The 17,492-nt window shown below is 39.6% G+C and overlaps 1 protein-coding gene across 2 annotated transcripts in view; it reads right to left on the bottom strand.

Annotated features, from left to right (window-relative positions):
* Window positions 1-17,492, bottom strand: part of POPDC1 (popeye domain cAMP effector 1) — a 66,516-nt gene that overhangs the window by 15,340 nt on the left and 33,684 nt on the right. For both annotated transcript variants that reach the window (XM_075268163.1, XM_075268164.1), the window contains exons 3-7: window positions 10,184-10,308; window positions 7,790-7,977; window positions 6,132-6,240; window positions 4,341-4,508; window positions 652-793 (exon numbers count right to left, since the gene is read on the bottom strand). In XM_075268163.1, the coding sequence (XP_075124264.1) occupies window positions 652-793; window positions 4,341-4,508; window positions 6,132-6,240; window positions 7,790-7,977; window positions 10,184-10,308 (732 nt within the window). The remainder of the gene's footprint in view (window positions 1-651; window positions 794-4,340; window positions 4,509-6,131; window positions 6,241-7,789; window positions 7,978-10,183; window positions 10,309-17,492) is intronic.

Below are 17,492 nucleotides of genomic sequence, written 5' to 3'. Positions count from 1 at the left end.
CGACAGGTAGTGTCCGCATCTAGTGTCTCGGGTGCGTTCTTTTGCACTCCGTGCCCTTCCTTCACTGTCCGCTTGTAAAGATGTCCGACTTTTCAAGCGGAAAGAAAAACCCGACATGTAGGTTTTTTCAGTCCGCTTGAAAAGTCGGACATTTTTACATGCAGACAGTGAAGGAAGGACACGGAGTGCAAAAGAACGCACCCGATCACCATTTAAATGAATGACAGGTGTCACGGACACAGCTAGTGTCTGCTCCTAATGTCCGTGCGAGATTTTGAATGGACACTAGGAGCGGACACTACCTGTCGGATACTGATGGTAGTGTGAACATCCCCTAAGCGCTTGCTTAAAAAGAGGCAAGTATGGCTTGAAATCACAAAAAGTTGCAACCTTTTGATGCCAGAAAACGTATTAAAAATTGATTCAGAAATCCCCTCTATAGTCTCAAATAGAAATTTGGCACAATAGCACAAACTAAATGTTATACTGTATAAGCTATTGATAAGATTATATTTTGTATGTCTTTTATTGTTCATGGATCAGAAAGCAGTATTCATTGTGTTATCTATTCAGAGTTCATTAAACGTCTATCTGTTTGCAAACTTGAATACAGATGTAAGCATGGAGTTTTTTTTCCACTGGGGGACTTACGTAAGGAAGAAGCCGTTGATGTTCCTCGTAGAAAGTTATGCAAACCATCCTCACTGTCACTTGTGCTGGCCATGCTGTTTCTCATTTGCATGACAGACAACTGGGAGCAGAGACTGGGTTGACGGTCAGTTTTCTTTGCCACCTAAAGGAAGACAGGAAATGTTTTCCGTCGTTTAGATCTTGTGTATGCCTTATTTACGAAAAGTCGGATGTGTGCTTCTGAATGAGTAAACCATATTATTTATGCCATGATTGAAATGTACAGAACTAAAACAGGAAAAACACATTATACTGCAATATTATTCATCTACCCAGTATTATGAATACCACTGGTATAATACAGAGCTATGGAGTTATAGAAACCAAACAATAAATGCTAAATCAAGCAGATAAGTCTCAAAACCAATACAAAGACCTAACCAAAAAGGAGAACACTATGAGACCAAATATAATAAAAGATAAAAATATATATTTATTAAATATTAAAAAAATAAAAAACATACAAAAACAAAGAGACAAACAAAGGAAGGTCCGCCAATATAGCGGGCTAATACCGCAAACCCTCCCACTAAAGGTGCACAGAAGATCCCCTCACAATCTCAATGTCACATACAGGAGGTGCCAAATATGAATTCAGTAATGGTGGTTAAACATATATGTAATCAGAATATTAATACATGTGAGACCAGCTATATACATGATAATAAATATAGACAGGTAGTGAGTATAGGGACACATGTAAGTATCAGTACATACCCACCGACATCTCTGACCTGAATTAACCACCAAGGAGAAGATAAAGGAGACCACTGTGCACCACCAGAGGAACCAATAATTACATCCCCGACACGTGTTTCTCCGGAAGCGGCTTCGAAACGCCTATTGATCTAATAAGCATGCTAGCAGCCTTCCACTTCCCTTCCACTACTGTAACTTTCAGAGCCAGGGGGCTGCTGGAACAACTGATCAGACCCCAATATCACATACTGATGACCTAGCCTGTGGATAGGTCATCAGTATGAAAAATCATTTTGAGGCAAGATAACGCCTTTAAGTACATTAGTGAGTATATATCCGGTACGAGAAAATGCAACATTTGTTACATATACAATATTATTGGCAAAGCAGTTTGCAAAAGCAATACATTGGGGACCATGTAATAGAGTTTGGCAGCAAATTTTACATTTGCATTATAATTATTATATGCATTTGCTCAAACAGTAGCTACTAGTTCAGACTACATCAGACTCATTGTTCTATACACCGCTTACAGTAAGTGTTGATGATCCCATGAGTAAAGACCATTATTACTATGCAGGCAGAATTCAGTTTGCACAGGAAGCTAATTTAACCCATAAATGAAGTCTAAATGCTTCTTTTGTTTCATCCCCACATGATTATTTTATGCAGATATAATACACTGGGCTTAACACCAAGGAACATTCCAAAGCTAGGAGACTAGTGCAGATAAAACTGCCATAGACAGAATCAGGTAGCTTGTAAACATATCATTGTTGTGTTAACTATATCTTATAATTCAGTGACAGCTAGATAGTATAAAAAACATAAAATATCAACATAACTAAAATCGTGGTGCAAGCAAACGTTTTCTGTAATACAGCATATTTTCCGCCCTATATCTCCATCATTTGGATTGTGTTGGACTTTGGGGTTTTCCTTGGCTGTAAGCCATAATCATCAACATTAATATAAATAAACACTTAAAAAGTTTCACTCTGTTTGTAATGACTCAATATAATATATGCGTTTCAGTTTTTTAATTGAATTACTAAAAAAAAAAAACTTTGATGATATTCTAATTTATTGAGATGTGCCTGTACTTCCTATATGGACATCCCTGACAAAACTCCCCTTTTGGAATAAACAAGGGCTTGAAGATCTCCTCTGTCTTATCTGCTCAACGTATTGGACGCAGAGAAGAAGCCACACCCTGAAAGACGTCTCATCCAATGGCACCCTCTCTTCTTTTACCCAGCTCCAGGAGACCTATCATCTGTTTTGCCAAGCTTATTAAAGGATCTAAAACTAAGACAAGCAATACAGTCACAATTTCCCCCTTCTAACACTATGATATCTTCCTATCTATTGATCAGTATTATCTTTTCTCAAGGTCCAGGGGATTTGATCTTCCCACTTGATCAAACCAAATATTCATTATCACTACTGGGCAAATGAAGACTATCATTGGAGTTCTACCAATATGTCTCCCGGGTAATAAACAAGAAACTCATTCAATTAAACATTATTCACCAAAGTTATCTCACACCCTTACATCTTCCCAAACTGGGACAAATACCGACACCTCAATGCCACCGATGTGCATATTCCTCAGCAAACTTCTAGCACATGACTTACTTATGCCCATATGTTCAGGACTTCTGGAAGCATGTTACCAACACGAGGTGGTATAACACTCAGGTCTCTGTAAAACAGAGGTTTGACTACTATTTTTTTGACAATGAGAACTGGATCCATTACACCAGAAATTATTCATACCTCAGAAAACTATTATCCTGCAATGAATGGACCCTCGACCTCCAAAATGTACCACAAAGAAGAGACTAAAAATAATGTTATTGTAAAATCCTTGCCCGTTTGGACATCCTCTGGCCACATGCTACGGTGTGGGAGGTGTGTCCGCGTATGATTCCTTGCTTTAGCTCCTGTTGTACCCTGAACACTGTTCTATTCCCTCATTTTTGTAATTGATTTTCCACAACACCCATCTCTTACACCTTTGTTTCCCTCTGCTCATCAAATGGTTAATCTCAGCCTTACTTTCCTTCCAATCAAGTCTGTGGCAGGTTCTTTCTTCCTATATATTGTTTTCCCACCCTCATCTTGGAGCTTGATATTTGCTTTTCTGTGCATGCTGGCTCTATACTATTACTGTTTGTAGTTACATTTCTGACCTTTGGCTTTTCTTGTGACTACTCTCTTGGATTTTAATTCTGTACTGCGCTGCTCGACTGGTTCTGACCCCTTGGCTAGCTGACCACCCATTTGTTGGTGTTTGTCTTGTCTGCGTTATCATCTATATCATAAGAAAGGACTGCTGCCCAGTTGTCCTCTGAAGCCTAGGGCAGTGAGGCAAGTAGGCAGGGATAGGGAACCAGTTCAGCTTAGAACCCACTGTCTTGTCGTTCCCTTCCTCCCAGGGTTCACCATCAGCCACTGTGGAATTGCTGAATTGCTCTTCTATCAATTCACTTACAGTTATAGATTGCTATGAGAAACTGCTGTGTACAATTTGTACAACAATGTACAATTTGTTAATGTATGCTTGTATTTTGCAGACACGTGTCTCACTATGCTGAATCTCGTTGATATACGCATGTGTGCTGTTTTCTACACTTTAATAATCTGAGTTAAAAAATGTATGATCGATGGAGCCCCCACTGCTGGGACCCCCAATGATCCCTCTAACAAGATCCTTGAGCACACTGCTTTAGTCAAAGTATGCAAGGTTTGTAAATAAATAGGCTGTCCCTGTCAGTAACATAGACTTTGAAAGTCCATCCATCATACATTTTGCACCTATATTGAAAATAGTTGAGAAATGTCTTTTCTTTGAAAATGCTTTTAACATGCTATAAACTGCATTATAAACAAATGCAAATATTCTAATATCAATTATGTGTACACATAAACATGAATAGAGGTCTTACCTTGTCAATTAATGTTGGGTCATTTAAGGAATACAACTTATTTGTAATGTCTTTACCAATTAAATACTTAAATATTTCATACAAGAAAGGTTCAGACTCCAAGAAATATGTTAGCCTTTCCCGAGACCAGCATAGGAACACACAGTTATCATCTGCAGTTATTGTAACCTAAGAATAAAAAGAAAACAGTAAAAAAGTGGTTAAATAAAAAATAATTCTAACATGGATTTATGATTTTTCATAAAAGTAAAAAAAGAAAAGCTTTCAAAATATTCTAGGTTTCTTTCATGGGCTTGCTCCTATTTTTGATACATATTGAAATCATTTGGTACTGGAGTGCTCCATCATCACATGTAACATTTTGGATGCTATATAAATTTAAGAATACACCTGTGAATTTGACTGTATTAACTGCCAAATATATGCACATTTTATTTCCTGAAATTCCCAAGCACGAATATCATAAGATTCTACTTTTTGTGTGTAATCAGTTTCATTATTCAAACCCCTTTATAATAAATATTAAAGGGATTCTATTAATAAAATGGTATTTTTTTCTCACTAACACGTAGGAATAGCCTTAAGAAAGGCTATTCTTCTCCTACCTTTAGATATCTTCTCCGCACCGCCATTCGGTAGAAATCCTGGTTTTCTTCAGTATGCAAATGAGTTCTCTCGCAGCAGTGGAGGTGGTCCCTGAGCGTAAGCGGCCACAAAAAAATGGCTGCACGCATGTGCAGTTGGCTCTGCCTGAGGCCCGATGGCAGAACTGACTGAGTATGCGTAGGAGTTTGAACAGAGCGCCGGAAGAAGACGCGGAGAGAGGCTGTTCCTGAAGAAGATGGAAGCGACGCTGGACACTTCTCTCGCAGCATTGGGGACGCCCTCAGTGCTGTTTGAGCGCTGGGGACCGTCCCCAGTGCTGTGAGAGAACTCATATGCATACCGAAGAAAACTGAGATTTCTACCGAATGGTGGCGCAGAGAAGACATCTAAAGGTAGGAGAAGAATAGCCTTTGTTATGGCTATTCCTACGTGTTAGTCAGAAAAAATACCATTTTAATGGTAGAATCCCTTTAAACATGTTGTTGTTTTTTTTAAAATGCATGCAGAACAAAACAAAAGTACGGTACCCAGCCTATTATCCTAATAACCCTGTTATTCATTGATCAAAATCTCCGCTCATTCTGGGCTTAGCCCAGTGAGCAGCTCTACTAGTGACCAACAGCCTTTCCATGTGTGTATACAGAGATAGCTGTCTGTCACTAAGCAGAACCAGCCACTGGACTCTTAAGGACATATGAATGACTGCAAGTATTCTCTTCCAATAAAACTATAAATCAGTCTACTTAGTGTCTTCTGCCATAATACATGCAAAAAATAAAAGGTTGCCACCCACTTGGAGAACAAGAGCTAATTTATATATAACCTATTGGGGAGTCACATTTTTGGAACGAAAAGCTGATAGGGGGCAGCAGCAATGAAATGAGGTATGTCATTCTTGGTTACAGGTCTTCTTTCAATACCTGTAAAGATATCATAAGAATGTTGTCACTAGTGATCCAACTGAGGTGTGCGCATGTGGTGTGTAATATAATATCATTGCTCTGTATGAAACCATAAGACACCTATTTACATAGCTTTATCATATATACGTTAGGAGAAAAAGTTCTCTGTAACTTATGCTGCTGTTCTGTTAGAAAAATAAATGTAGCAGTGGGGTATACATATATAGAAGAGATAATATAGACAGAAATCAGATAGAGAGAAAATATAAACAAACGTGTGTACCTGAAATTTTTCACCCCTGTCCATCTCTGTTGATCTGAATTCAGGAGAATCAATATAAGCATTGGGATAAATATTATGGAGAAAATGGCCTCTATAGGAAACTTTCATCCTGATAATACATTAATAAAAACAAAACAGAATTTAGTGTTCATTCTGGATTTCTAAGGTATTCATTCACACAAAGTGAGTTCAGTATGGCATACAAACTTGACCCCAAACCCATTGTATACCTTTGGAATTAATAGGAACGCTATTTAAAAGCCAGACCTTCATCTCTAAGGCCCCGTTCCCACGGAGTAACGCACCGCTCATTCTGACACGTAAGCCGTCTTACGCGCGCTACACATTGAAACTGTTTTGAAGTGCCTCACTTTGACACGTATTTACGTGTCAGAATGAGCATCGCGTTACTCCGTGGGAACAGGGCCTAACATTATACATGTTCTTGTGGCTGAATAGGCACACATTCCCACAAATATTCTCCCAAAGGTTCTGGAAGTCTATCCCAGAAGTGTGGTGGCTGTTATAGCCACAAAAGGGGGCCACAACTCTATTAAATTTACTTTCTGGGACTCTCAGTAGTTTTGACATTGCAGAAGAGCTGCTTTTAAGACACAGTCAGAGCAGCTGACCAGTGCAACGTCCAGATGTTGGACCCCCACTAATCAGATCCTGTGGATTGGTCATTAAGTATCAAATACACTGTGTGACCAGGAAAACCACATTGACAGTCATTGTTTTAAGTGTCAGATCCAGTTACTTAGATCTAGTTACAGGGGAAATACAGACTCCAGGTATACACTGCAGGGCTGACCTGGATCCTCTAGAACCCAGCAGCTCCTGCAGTTCCTGACCCCCGGCGGATCAAATGAAGGCCGGATAGGACAGAATCTGTATCATGTTGTTTTCAATAGCTGTATACACAGCGCTCAATGAGCATTGTGCATACAGTGATCAGGAGGGCAGAGAGAGTAATAAACTGTCCCTGCCTCCTCTCTGATATGTCCGTTGTTAATAAAAGCTGGTTCCCTGCTCCTGCAGCTGTATTAGGACTGTTCACAAGCTTGAACTTAAACTAAATCAACAAGGCCATGTTGCTCTGCAATACGTTTATGCAACTTTATACATGTTTATGTAGCGCAATAGATTATATTTACATCAAGGAACAAATCTCTGCGATATAATCTTAAAGATTGAAGTGCCTGAAGTTGGAATACATAAAAATTCATCCATCAGAGACAGCAAATGTTCTCAAAATAAAATGGTTTAGCGAAGTGATTTGTCAGATAGGTGGGGGTCCAAACCTCAGCACCTAATCCAATAAACTGACTAAAGTGGCCGTGGTGGTGTATACCCTACAAAGTAGACACAGTTCTATACATTTTTTGATGTCTGTGCCTGCGTGTCTCAAACAGTGAATGGGAGTGAGCTGCAGTATGAGGCACAAACTAATGTACAGTGCTGTGCCTGGTAAAGAATGAATAGGGATACAGTGCTCCAGCTGACTGGTGGAGGTGCTTGGACGCACACTCCCTCCTATCTGATATTGATGGCTTATCCTGAGTACAGGTCAACAATATTATAGTCAAGGAAAAAAGCACAACAATCTACTCAGATGTCAATCAGCAAAATAAACTTCACTCATATAAATGACTTACTTCCCTCTCAGAAGTATACTTAAACGGTCATCAACAGAAGTCTTGTCTTCTACTGCATATGTCTGTCCCTTTTGTAATGTCTGAATATTACAAAATTGTCCAGTAAGTCTCTTAAATAGCTCAGGAGGCACATGAAGAGGTTCAAACATCTTATGGTAGATGCCTTTGAGCTCTTTTTCTATTTTTATCTAGGAAGCAAAGAAAAAACATATTTGTATGACACATCAAAATATCCATTATTAAGTTCCTGAAGTTGACGCAACAGTACTGAAAGCAATAAGGAATATTTGCTGATACAAGGGCTGTGTCAAAGTTTTAAGCAGGATGTAGACAAACCACAATATAACTTAAGATATGTCATAAGAGCAAACTACAGGTAAGCAAACACTTATACATGCCTGCCATTTATAAGGGGAAATGCTAATATGCGGTACAATTGCCTGTGGCTACTCTTATCACAATTCCCTGGATACATATTGGACTTGGATTGTATAAAACAAAAGGAAGTAAATATAAACTACACGTCTGCACCATTTTTCTTCTGCCTTTAAATAATTTGTGAAAATCAGACGTTTTATGGAAGTAAATAAACACATATGGCATGAAATTCAGAAACTCATATAGTTAAAAACCTACATGATACACAGAGTGATTTTAAAGTTAAATCATTTAAATTAAAGGAATTGTCTCAGGACAGCCCTAACATTTCTGGATGTCATTTCTTAGGGGGTATAAAAAAAGCTGCAAATGTAGAGAGAAAAAAAGATCAGGCAACAAGTCCAAACTTTTGTTCCTGTAGGAAATAAGGAGTCTGTCGGACGAATATACAGTGCCTTACATACCAGGTATTCACACCCCTTGAACTTTCATACATCTTGTCACCTCACAACTACATACTTAAATGTATTTTATTGAGATTTGAAGTGCTAGACCAACAGAAAGTAGCAGATAATTGTGAAGTGGAAGGAAAATGATACATGGTTTTCAAAATTTTAATGAAATAAAAATCTGAAAAGTGTGACATGTAAAAGTATTCAGCCCCCCTATATCAATATTTTGTAGAGCCACCTTTCATCTATGTTGGAATAGTATGAGACTATGTAGGAGAACATCACAAGTGGTAACACATAGTTAACATTTATCGATAAATGTCTAGGAGGAATAACTGGGTTATAAGAAATACAATTATTTACTAAAACATAAACGCCTACATATCAGGAGAGCTGACGGATCCTCTTTAAATAGACCTTAAAAGTAGAGTGCAGATAGAAATGTTCATTACCCACCACTGGGACTTTCTGTAATTCTACTTTGACATAAGGGGTTGACAGCAAGGACACTGAAGTGAAACTGCATGTTACTTGCATTGGGAAAAAAATGCAGCATTAAATATTTATGTAATCTGCTGCTTTTTTAGAGGACAAATGTCAAAGTAATATAGAACGGTACATAGTGTGAACTGTCCAATATTAAAATAACTAAAATACCCACGTTTTCACCAAATCAAAAATTTTGATTCGTATACTATATATTTTAATCGTGTAGTTTCATATGAATTCTGAACTCTGCTGGTTGCCCTTCTCTATTGTGCACTTTCTCTGTGTCTTAAACTGGGCCTCCTCCTGGTACCTTGTTGTAGGGAAAATGTAGTATAACATGGCAGCTGTTAGGATCATCAGGCATTCATATGACAGAAGAGCAGCTCTGGGAGTTGCTCATTTGGAATGACAGCGGGGAGGTACTTTAAGACTAAGGCCCCATGTAGCGAAACGCAGAAAAAAAAAATGCGGAAAAAATGCGGTGGAAACACACAGTTTTTTTTTCCCACAGTGTTTTACACAGAAAGTCCACAGACTTTTCCCTTGTTTTTTCCTCTGTCGTAGGTATTATCGACATACTGCGATTTTCAAAAAGGCAAGCGTTTTTGAAATCGCAGAATTTCCGCTGCAGATAATTTTCAATGTGTTGATGGGATCAGTCAGGATCTCATCCACTTTGAAGATACTGTATAACAGGGATTTTTTTTTGCCACAGCATTAATGCTGCAACAAAAAAGACTTTGTTCTCGCAACATGGTTTCCTGGCCTGAAACCAATAGTCTATAATATATTTCAGTCTGCTTTAATGACCGGGCTGCAGCAGTGCCTCCACTTTATAAAAATATAAATCATAGAACTCATTTTCTCTAGAGATTTTACCCAAATGTTATTGGATATGTAGTTTTTGGTAGGGGAAAACCAACTGACACTCTTATGCCCCCTTTATTGTAGTTTGTGATTGTTTGTTGTTTTACTCTAAATCCAAAAAACAGAATACATTAACAATATTTAATTGTTTAATTTAGCATGACATACCATGAATAAATAACAATAACTGCATCTAAATAGTACTCACAGGTCTTTTCTTATATACGAGGTAAACAAAATGCATAAAATTGAGGGCCAGAAAAGTGGCATTCCATATCATAATATCCAATGCACATCGATAAAGACTTGCCCAGATGATAAAGAAAGAACAACCTATAAAAAAAAAAACATATACTAAAGTTATATTGAGTTCAGGAGACAAATAAAAGTTATACGTGGCAGAATTTTGCATTTTCACTCGAACATTGAGCATTAGAGGTGAAATCCAGTTTTACAATGTTTTATACTTACCTATTCTTAGCTCCTTCCTGACATTTTTTTGCCTTTTTGACTTTCCGCCCTACAAACCACATATCAGGGCTTGTTTGAGGGACAATTTTTTCTTCATAATGGAACCATTTAATATTCCATACAATGCACTGTGAAGCTGAAAAAAATTCAGAATGGAGTGGAATTGGAAAAAACCAAAACGTTGAGGCGAAACAGTGAGAAAATGGCACCTTGGCTCTTTTGATTTTTTTCCACTAAGGATCAAGCTGTATTGGGATACCTAATGTATATGTTTTTCATAGTATTTTTTTTTTTTTAACTTTTATATGTGTTTTAGGGAAAGGTGGGGTGATTCAAATATTTTTTTATTTTTTTTTATTTTTATACTGCATTTAATAGACCCCATAGCCATCTTGAACCCCAAGGTGTCTGATCACTAATTTAATGCATTACAATGATAATGCATTGGAAAATGCCATAGCGTATGCCATGCATAGAGCAGCCTAAAATAGAAGAAATGCCAATACAAGCCTGGGAGCCTTCACTACGCTGTTGGCTGTCATAGCAATGTATCAATGGCCCTGGATCTCGTTCTAGGGACCAGTGATTCTCCCCAAAACTGCGGCAGTCAGCCTTAACGAAGGCACCAGGGGCCTTAATGAGACTTACTTATGCAGAGTCTTCTGTTGTTATCATTGTGTTTACATAGAGAGATAAAAGAACAGGCGTTTTCAGAAAGCTGCAGATACACTGATTCTCCTGGCAGGAAGGCAGTTCTTTTCAGACCCCAGAGTATAATTGGAGACCCAGGGGAATAAAAACATAAAAAATTACTGTTACTTACCTGTCCCCCGGCTCCTACGCAGTCTTGATCGCTGTCGGCCCTCTTCTATTACGTCGGACGTCACACGACCCGGGAAGCAGGCCGGGTTCATGTGACGTCAGACAAGTAGGACGGAGGCCTGGCAGGATCGTGGAGAGGTAAGTAAGTTTTTTTTATGTTCCCTTACCTCTCCCAGTCCGCCAATCATTATACTCGGGGGTCTGCAAAGTCCCCCGAGTATAATGATAGCCTTTGTGGGGCCTGCGGTGTCACTTACCAATCCCGGCCCAGCCAGAATCCGCAAGTGAATAGGGCCCGTTTTTGAACATTTTGTTTGAAATAGTTTTTGGCTATCATGTTGCAATTGCAGAGACCCAAAAGTACTAGGACAATGAAAACCCCAAAAAGTTACCCTATTTTGGAAACTACACCCCTTATAGAATTTACCAAGGAGTATAATGAGAAGTTTTGAGTCAAGATATGGTTTCCAAAAACAAACGTGCAGTGAATCATATAATATGAAAATTGAAATATCTGCTACTTCAGTGTCAGCTATGTTTCAGAGTTCCTGGGATGCATAGAAAAAGCACTTTTATTCTTTATTCAAATGAGGATCTTGGAGAAGAGGGGAGTTTTCTTCTATTACTGAGTACTGCTGCATCATCACTAAACACAACCATCCTGCATTTAGGTAGTCCCCCTGGGCAGTTGGAGGATCAAATCACACTGCCCAGGGGACAAACTGAATACAGGATGGGCTGCCTATTCATTTCTGGAAAATAAATTAATGCACCACTTGGAGGTTAAAAATGTTCACTGTACTCCTGGATAAATTCCTTCGGGATTGTAGTTTCCAAAATAGGCTCACATGTTAAGGGATTCCACTTTATAGTGTTAAAGTAAGCCAAATAAATAGTGGTAAAAACTTAGACTAAGTTGACTTAGTCAGTCTAAAGATACCCCATATTCAACATCAGCCACTGTGATAAATCTTGTCCATTTTCAGATAGGCTAAGTTATCCAACTATTAGCTCATATGGGACGAGTGCTACACTGTGAGTGAGGGATATCTTTTGACACTGCTATCTTTCCAGATAAGACTATAAAGCTCACATGGAATTTTTTGGTCAGGAATCCGCCTCAAAATCAGCCTCCAGAAAAAGCCTCCCAATAGAACTCTATTGGGAGGCTTTTTTTGGAGGTTGATTTTTAGGCAGATTCTTGTCCAAATTCCTGACCAAAAAAACTGTGTGAATTCAGCCTAACATTTCACAGAAAACGGCAATAAATCAATCAACACCCTCCTCTTTTCTCCTTATAGATTTCCATGTGTGAGGTGAATATGAAGACTGGTTCTATATAAACAGTCTGAATGAAGATAAAGAGGAGAGTATTCTAATACTTATAGAAGGAAACAGATTTCTTTAATAACATATGTTGCAATCTCTTACACATTGATCAAGTTTTATTTCCATAGTATTTGTGCTCAAAGATTCTGTTACTAATTTACAAAGCAATTTAAAACATTTTCTCATCAATAAAATCTATGACAGAATCCTGCGCTACTCTGTACTGCTCAGAGCCAAAGATGATTGAACAATTTAGCAGTACATTTTCATGCACTCACGAACTTAGCCCATGGGAGTTATAGCCCATAGACCAGGGGTGCCCAATACGTCGATCGCGATCTACCGGTCGATCGCAAAGGACGTATGGGTCGATCGCGGGATGTAGCCAGGGATCCCCAGTGTCTGCATGTTCACAGTGCAGTCTGAGAGTCGACTCTCAGCCTGCGCTGTGAACAAGCACTCCGGACACTTGCAGGCCGGGTAGGAGCAGCTCCGGGGGATGACGCGCTCCCCGTTTTTATGGATGGAGGGAGCCAGGGTGCTGCTTGTTCACAGCGCAGGCTGAGAGTCATCTCCGGACACTGGCAGGCGGGGCTGCCGCAGCCCCAGCCTGCCAGTGTCCAGAGATAACTTTCAGCGTGCGCTGTGAACAAGCAGACACCGGGGATCCCTGGGCGGCCACAGAACGCCACTGTCTCCTGCTCTCACGCTCCGCCCGACCCGCCCACATGCCCGGCCCCACCCACAGACACGCCTGCCCCACTCACAGGCCCGCCCCGGCCCCGCCCACAAGAAGTGGGTAGTATATCTTTTGCCTTGGTCAGTTTATAAAGTAGCTGACATGCTAAAAATGTGTGAGCACCCCTGCCATAGACTATCCATGAATATGCCATATATGTCATCAGTGGAAAAACTTCTTTTAGGTCTCCTTTAGATGGCCTCAAATTCCATCCCACCCATGAACTAGCAAAGATACCTACATACCATAAAATATACCCACATTACAACTATCTAGAAAAGGCCTAAAGAGTGTATTGAACATCTTCCTAAATGCATAGATTTATATAAAGTAGTTAGCTGAGAATCCTCTTTTGGAAAATATTTACAAATCAACATTTTTCAATCAAATTATTGCCTGGGTTATAAGCAACTTAGCAATACTATCATTATATTCTAGAAACCACAAGAGGAGCCATGATCTGAAAAGCAAATTGATAAACAAGTAATCCTGATGCGGAACAATCTACCTGGAAGGGAATTTGGGCACAATTTATATAACATTTATTAAAATTTTACCTATGTGAAACTTTTCTGATTTATTTAATATAAATTCTGCCTGAAAAGTACAAAACATATCACATACTGAAAAAAAACACATTAAGTATTGCGAAATTGCTTTAATTTAAATAAGAACCATTACCAATCACTCATAGCTGTCAAATGTCCTAAAAATCAACAAAGCAACATGTCACTTCTGAAGGGTCCTCTGATCTATGGCTTATAATTTTCAGGATTTCTACCAAGCCACAAATCTTGTGTCAAGCCCTGGCATTTAATCTAGCCAATATAACTCCCTGACCTATTTATATTTTCTCTTTGCAATCTGAAAGTTTGGAATGAAAAATCACTAAACTTGAATGGCATATTTAATTAAAAGCAAAAGAATAATCTTTATCTATATTTAATAGAGGATGTGTAAGGTCACTGCTGTGGAGCACAATATCATTTTCCACACACAAACTTTGGGAACTATCAATAACAACATATTTATTATGTGAAGTATATTTAACAGCTTCAATGCTTTATCAATAGAAATCCAGATAGCAATATATCCATAACAGGACCTATAGGAACTGTATTACCACGTTTTATATCCATAATAAATTGAATTGAGAGTTTAGATAGTTCAATGGCAGCACGGTGACTATGTAGTTAGAACTACTGCTTTGCAGTACGTGGACCACGGGCTTGAATGCAACTAGGGGCAAAATGATTATGTCGTTTAAATGCTTTCTCCATGTTTGCATTATTATTATTATTATTATTATTATTATACAGTGGAGAAGTAAATAGCAGTATTGTTACAATGACATGTGCAGGGATATAGTAAGTTAATTGTTATTACGTCATGTTGAGTATTCAAGGAACTTTGACAATGGCCAACTTCGACTACTGCTACGGTTCTGTGTATATATATATATATATATATATATATATATATATATTTATTTATTTTTTTGAACAACAGAACCTCTCGGCTGCAAGACACTGCAGCAAGGTCCACAGGCCCATATGGGCGGCTGTGTGTCTGAACTAAATGTGAACAGGGTGCAACACACACTGGCCGAGGTACGGCGCAGTACTCAATGTGAATAACTGCAGTGACAGTGGTGTGGTGCGATACTCAATGTGAACAGGGTGCAACTAAACCCTGCCAGTTAAGCTCACTGGCCAGGTGCACCAGTACAAGTGAAACTAACACAAGGCTGCCAAGGGTTAACACTCACCCAAGGTCAGCAAACACACATGCCCCTGCAACAGCTAGGGGTGCTCCTGCACACAGCTAGGAGCGCTTCTGCAACAGCTAGAAGCCACAACGGAAGGTAGAACATACTCCTGCACACAGCTTAGGAGTTACTAGGGGAGTTTGCATGCTCCTGCACACAACAAGGAGCCATGAATGAAGTTTGACAGTACACATAGGCTATCTCAGAGACCATACCTGCTGCAACTCCACAGGCTGGAACAATGTCTATTGCTCCTAGACCTGGTGTAGAGCTCACAGTTCAGGGTTTACAGGTCCTAACTAACAGCACCCAGATAGAAGCAGAGAAACCCCAAACAGAGGCCTACCCGGGTCTGGCAACCCGCTTGAATACTGGAGCCTATCCCTGAAACTACTGTCATTAGCAAAACTCCGTGGACTTTGAAGTGAAGTGTGAGCGCCGGCTCACACTATTTAAAGGGAAGTCCCTGCCCAATAGGGGCAGTGGTGATTAATTCACCACTCATGCTCAATAGGGGAGAAATGGCACTTAGTTTGTGAGCGGCTCCAATAGGTCTGAGCATGCTCAGTAGGGCGAAAGCTGGGCTTGGACTTACCCGCAGGTGGCGCAGTGCGCTGTGAGAGCAACCTGCGGGACCCAATCCTAACAACTACTAGGTCAGAGTATTTGCAAACGGCAGATCTTGTGGTGTGTTCCCAGTATGCAGTGGTCAGTACCCACCAAAAATAATCTAAGGAACGACAACCAGTACATCTGCACGTTTATTACTTTACAATTTTTTTTGCAATGTATAGCGCATTGATGGTGTAGGTGTCTTCCCTTGGATGTGCAATCCTTCACATCTGTCCAAAGCTGTTACTAAAGAAGTTATCCACTATCCTTGTAATGTTTACATGCTTGGAGCTGAACTACTCATTCTCTGTACAAAATGTAGCAACAGCTTTAGAGATCTTACCCTAGATTAGAAATATAAATAAAGTCAAATAAAAAACACATTTTATATATTATTATTATTTACCCTCAGATATAGTTTTAATCCTTTCCCTGCCGCCCACATATTTATACGTCCTCCCAAGGAAGCACTTTTCTAGCCGAGGACGTATCTAATATGTCCTTACTACTAATGCTGATATCTCGGGATTGTTTAAGTCTATGAAGATAATCTCATCTTTAAAATGATAATAGGATCATCATGATAGCCCTTACAGATCCGGAGAGATTCATAGTTGAAAACACTATTCTGCATTGAGATCCCAATGCAGATCTCAATTCCCGACAGTGCTTTTAACAGCAGATCACTCTGAATCTGTAAGGGCTATCATGATGTTCTTGGTATCATGTGAAAGATGATATTCTTATCTTTAACTCCTTCCCGACATTCGCCATAATAGTACAGCGGACGCCAGGTGTTTAACTATGGCAGCCGCCCAGGAGTCGGATGGCTGCCATAGCTGCCGGGTGCCTACTGTTTTACACAGTAAACACCAAGCACTAATGCCCCCGGTCGGTGCCCGGACTGATCGGGCAGTAACCCCTCCGATACCTCAGTCAACGCTGACCAAGGTGCCATTTTCCCAGCGACGCATGGGCGCCACCATTTTGCCGGTGATCGTCGGTGCGTGGAAGGAGTTTGGAAGGAGGCAAGTCAAAAATGAAAATCAAAAACTGACATTGGCGGGAAGGCGTTAAAATGAATCCATCTTCATAGCCCTAACGGATCCTGAGATATGGGGCTCTAAAATCCCCCCCCCCTTAAGAGCTGCTGAAGGAGGGAGGAGCAGAGTTGGAGACTGCACAGACAAAAATAAATCATATTACCTACATGTGACCCCAAGTGGTGGTGTAGCATGGACTTCTGTCCATGTTATGCCCTCTCCTATCAATCAGAGAGCATAGGGATAACGTAATACCCCTCAGTGTCTAATTACATAAACATGGAAGTTCAATGATGCAGTGACCCAGTTGTTTACCATCGCCTGGGCGCAGCGCCATAAGAGTTGCACCAAACACTTACACAACACATACACAAAGCCATCAATAAAGTTTACGTTTCACCCTGTCCAAACCTGATCTTTCTAGAGTAAAATATGCCAACTGCCTCTCTAGCAATATCTGTTATAAGCTAAAATAACAGCAATAACGATTAGCACTAGAACCTATAAACTGCTACAATTATTATAGGAAAGGGGATAGAAAATTCTATTCTTATGTAAGTCCCTATTTAATTTGCATGCACAAAATTAGTTAGCACATTTCTGTGATTTTGGTGTTTCTTTAACACCTGCACCTGTAAATATATATATATGTGTGGTATGTATGAATTCCTCACATCTTGCAGTTTTTTGGAAAGTACATTTTGTTTGCAGAAAGGGATTGCTTAAGCATGCA

This window comes from Leptodactylus fuscus, chromosome 3 (genome assembly GCF_031893055.1).
Source record: "Leptodactylus fuscus isolate aLepFus1 chromosome 3, aLepFus1.hap2, whole genome shotgun sequence".
Taxonomy (NCBI): Eukaryota; Metazoa; Chordata; class Amphibia; order Anura; family Leptodactylidae; genus Leptodactylus; species Leptodactylus fuscus.
The sequence above is the reverse complement of the archived record's forward strand: the minus strand, read 5'-3'. Positions and strand labels throughout refer to the sequence as shown.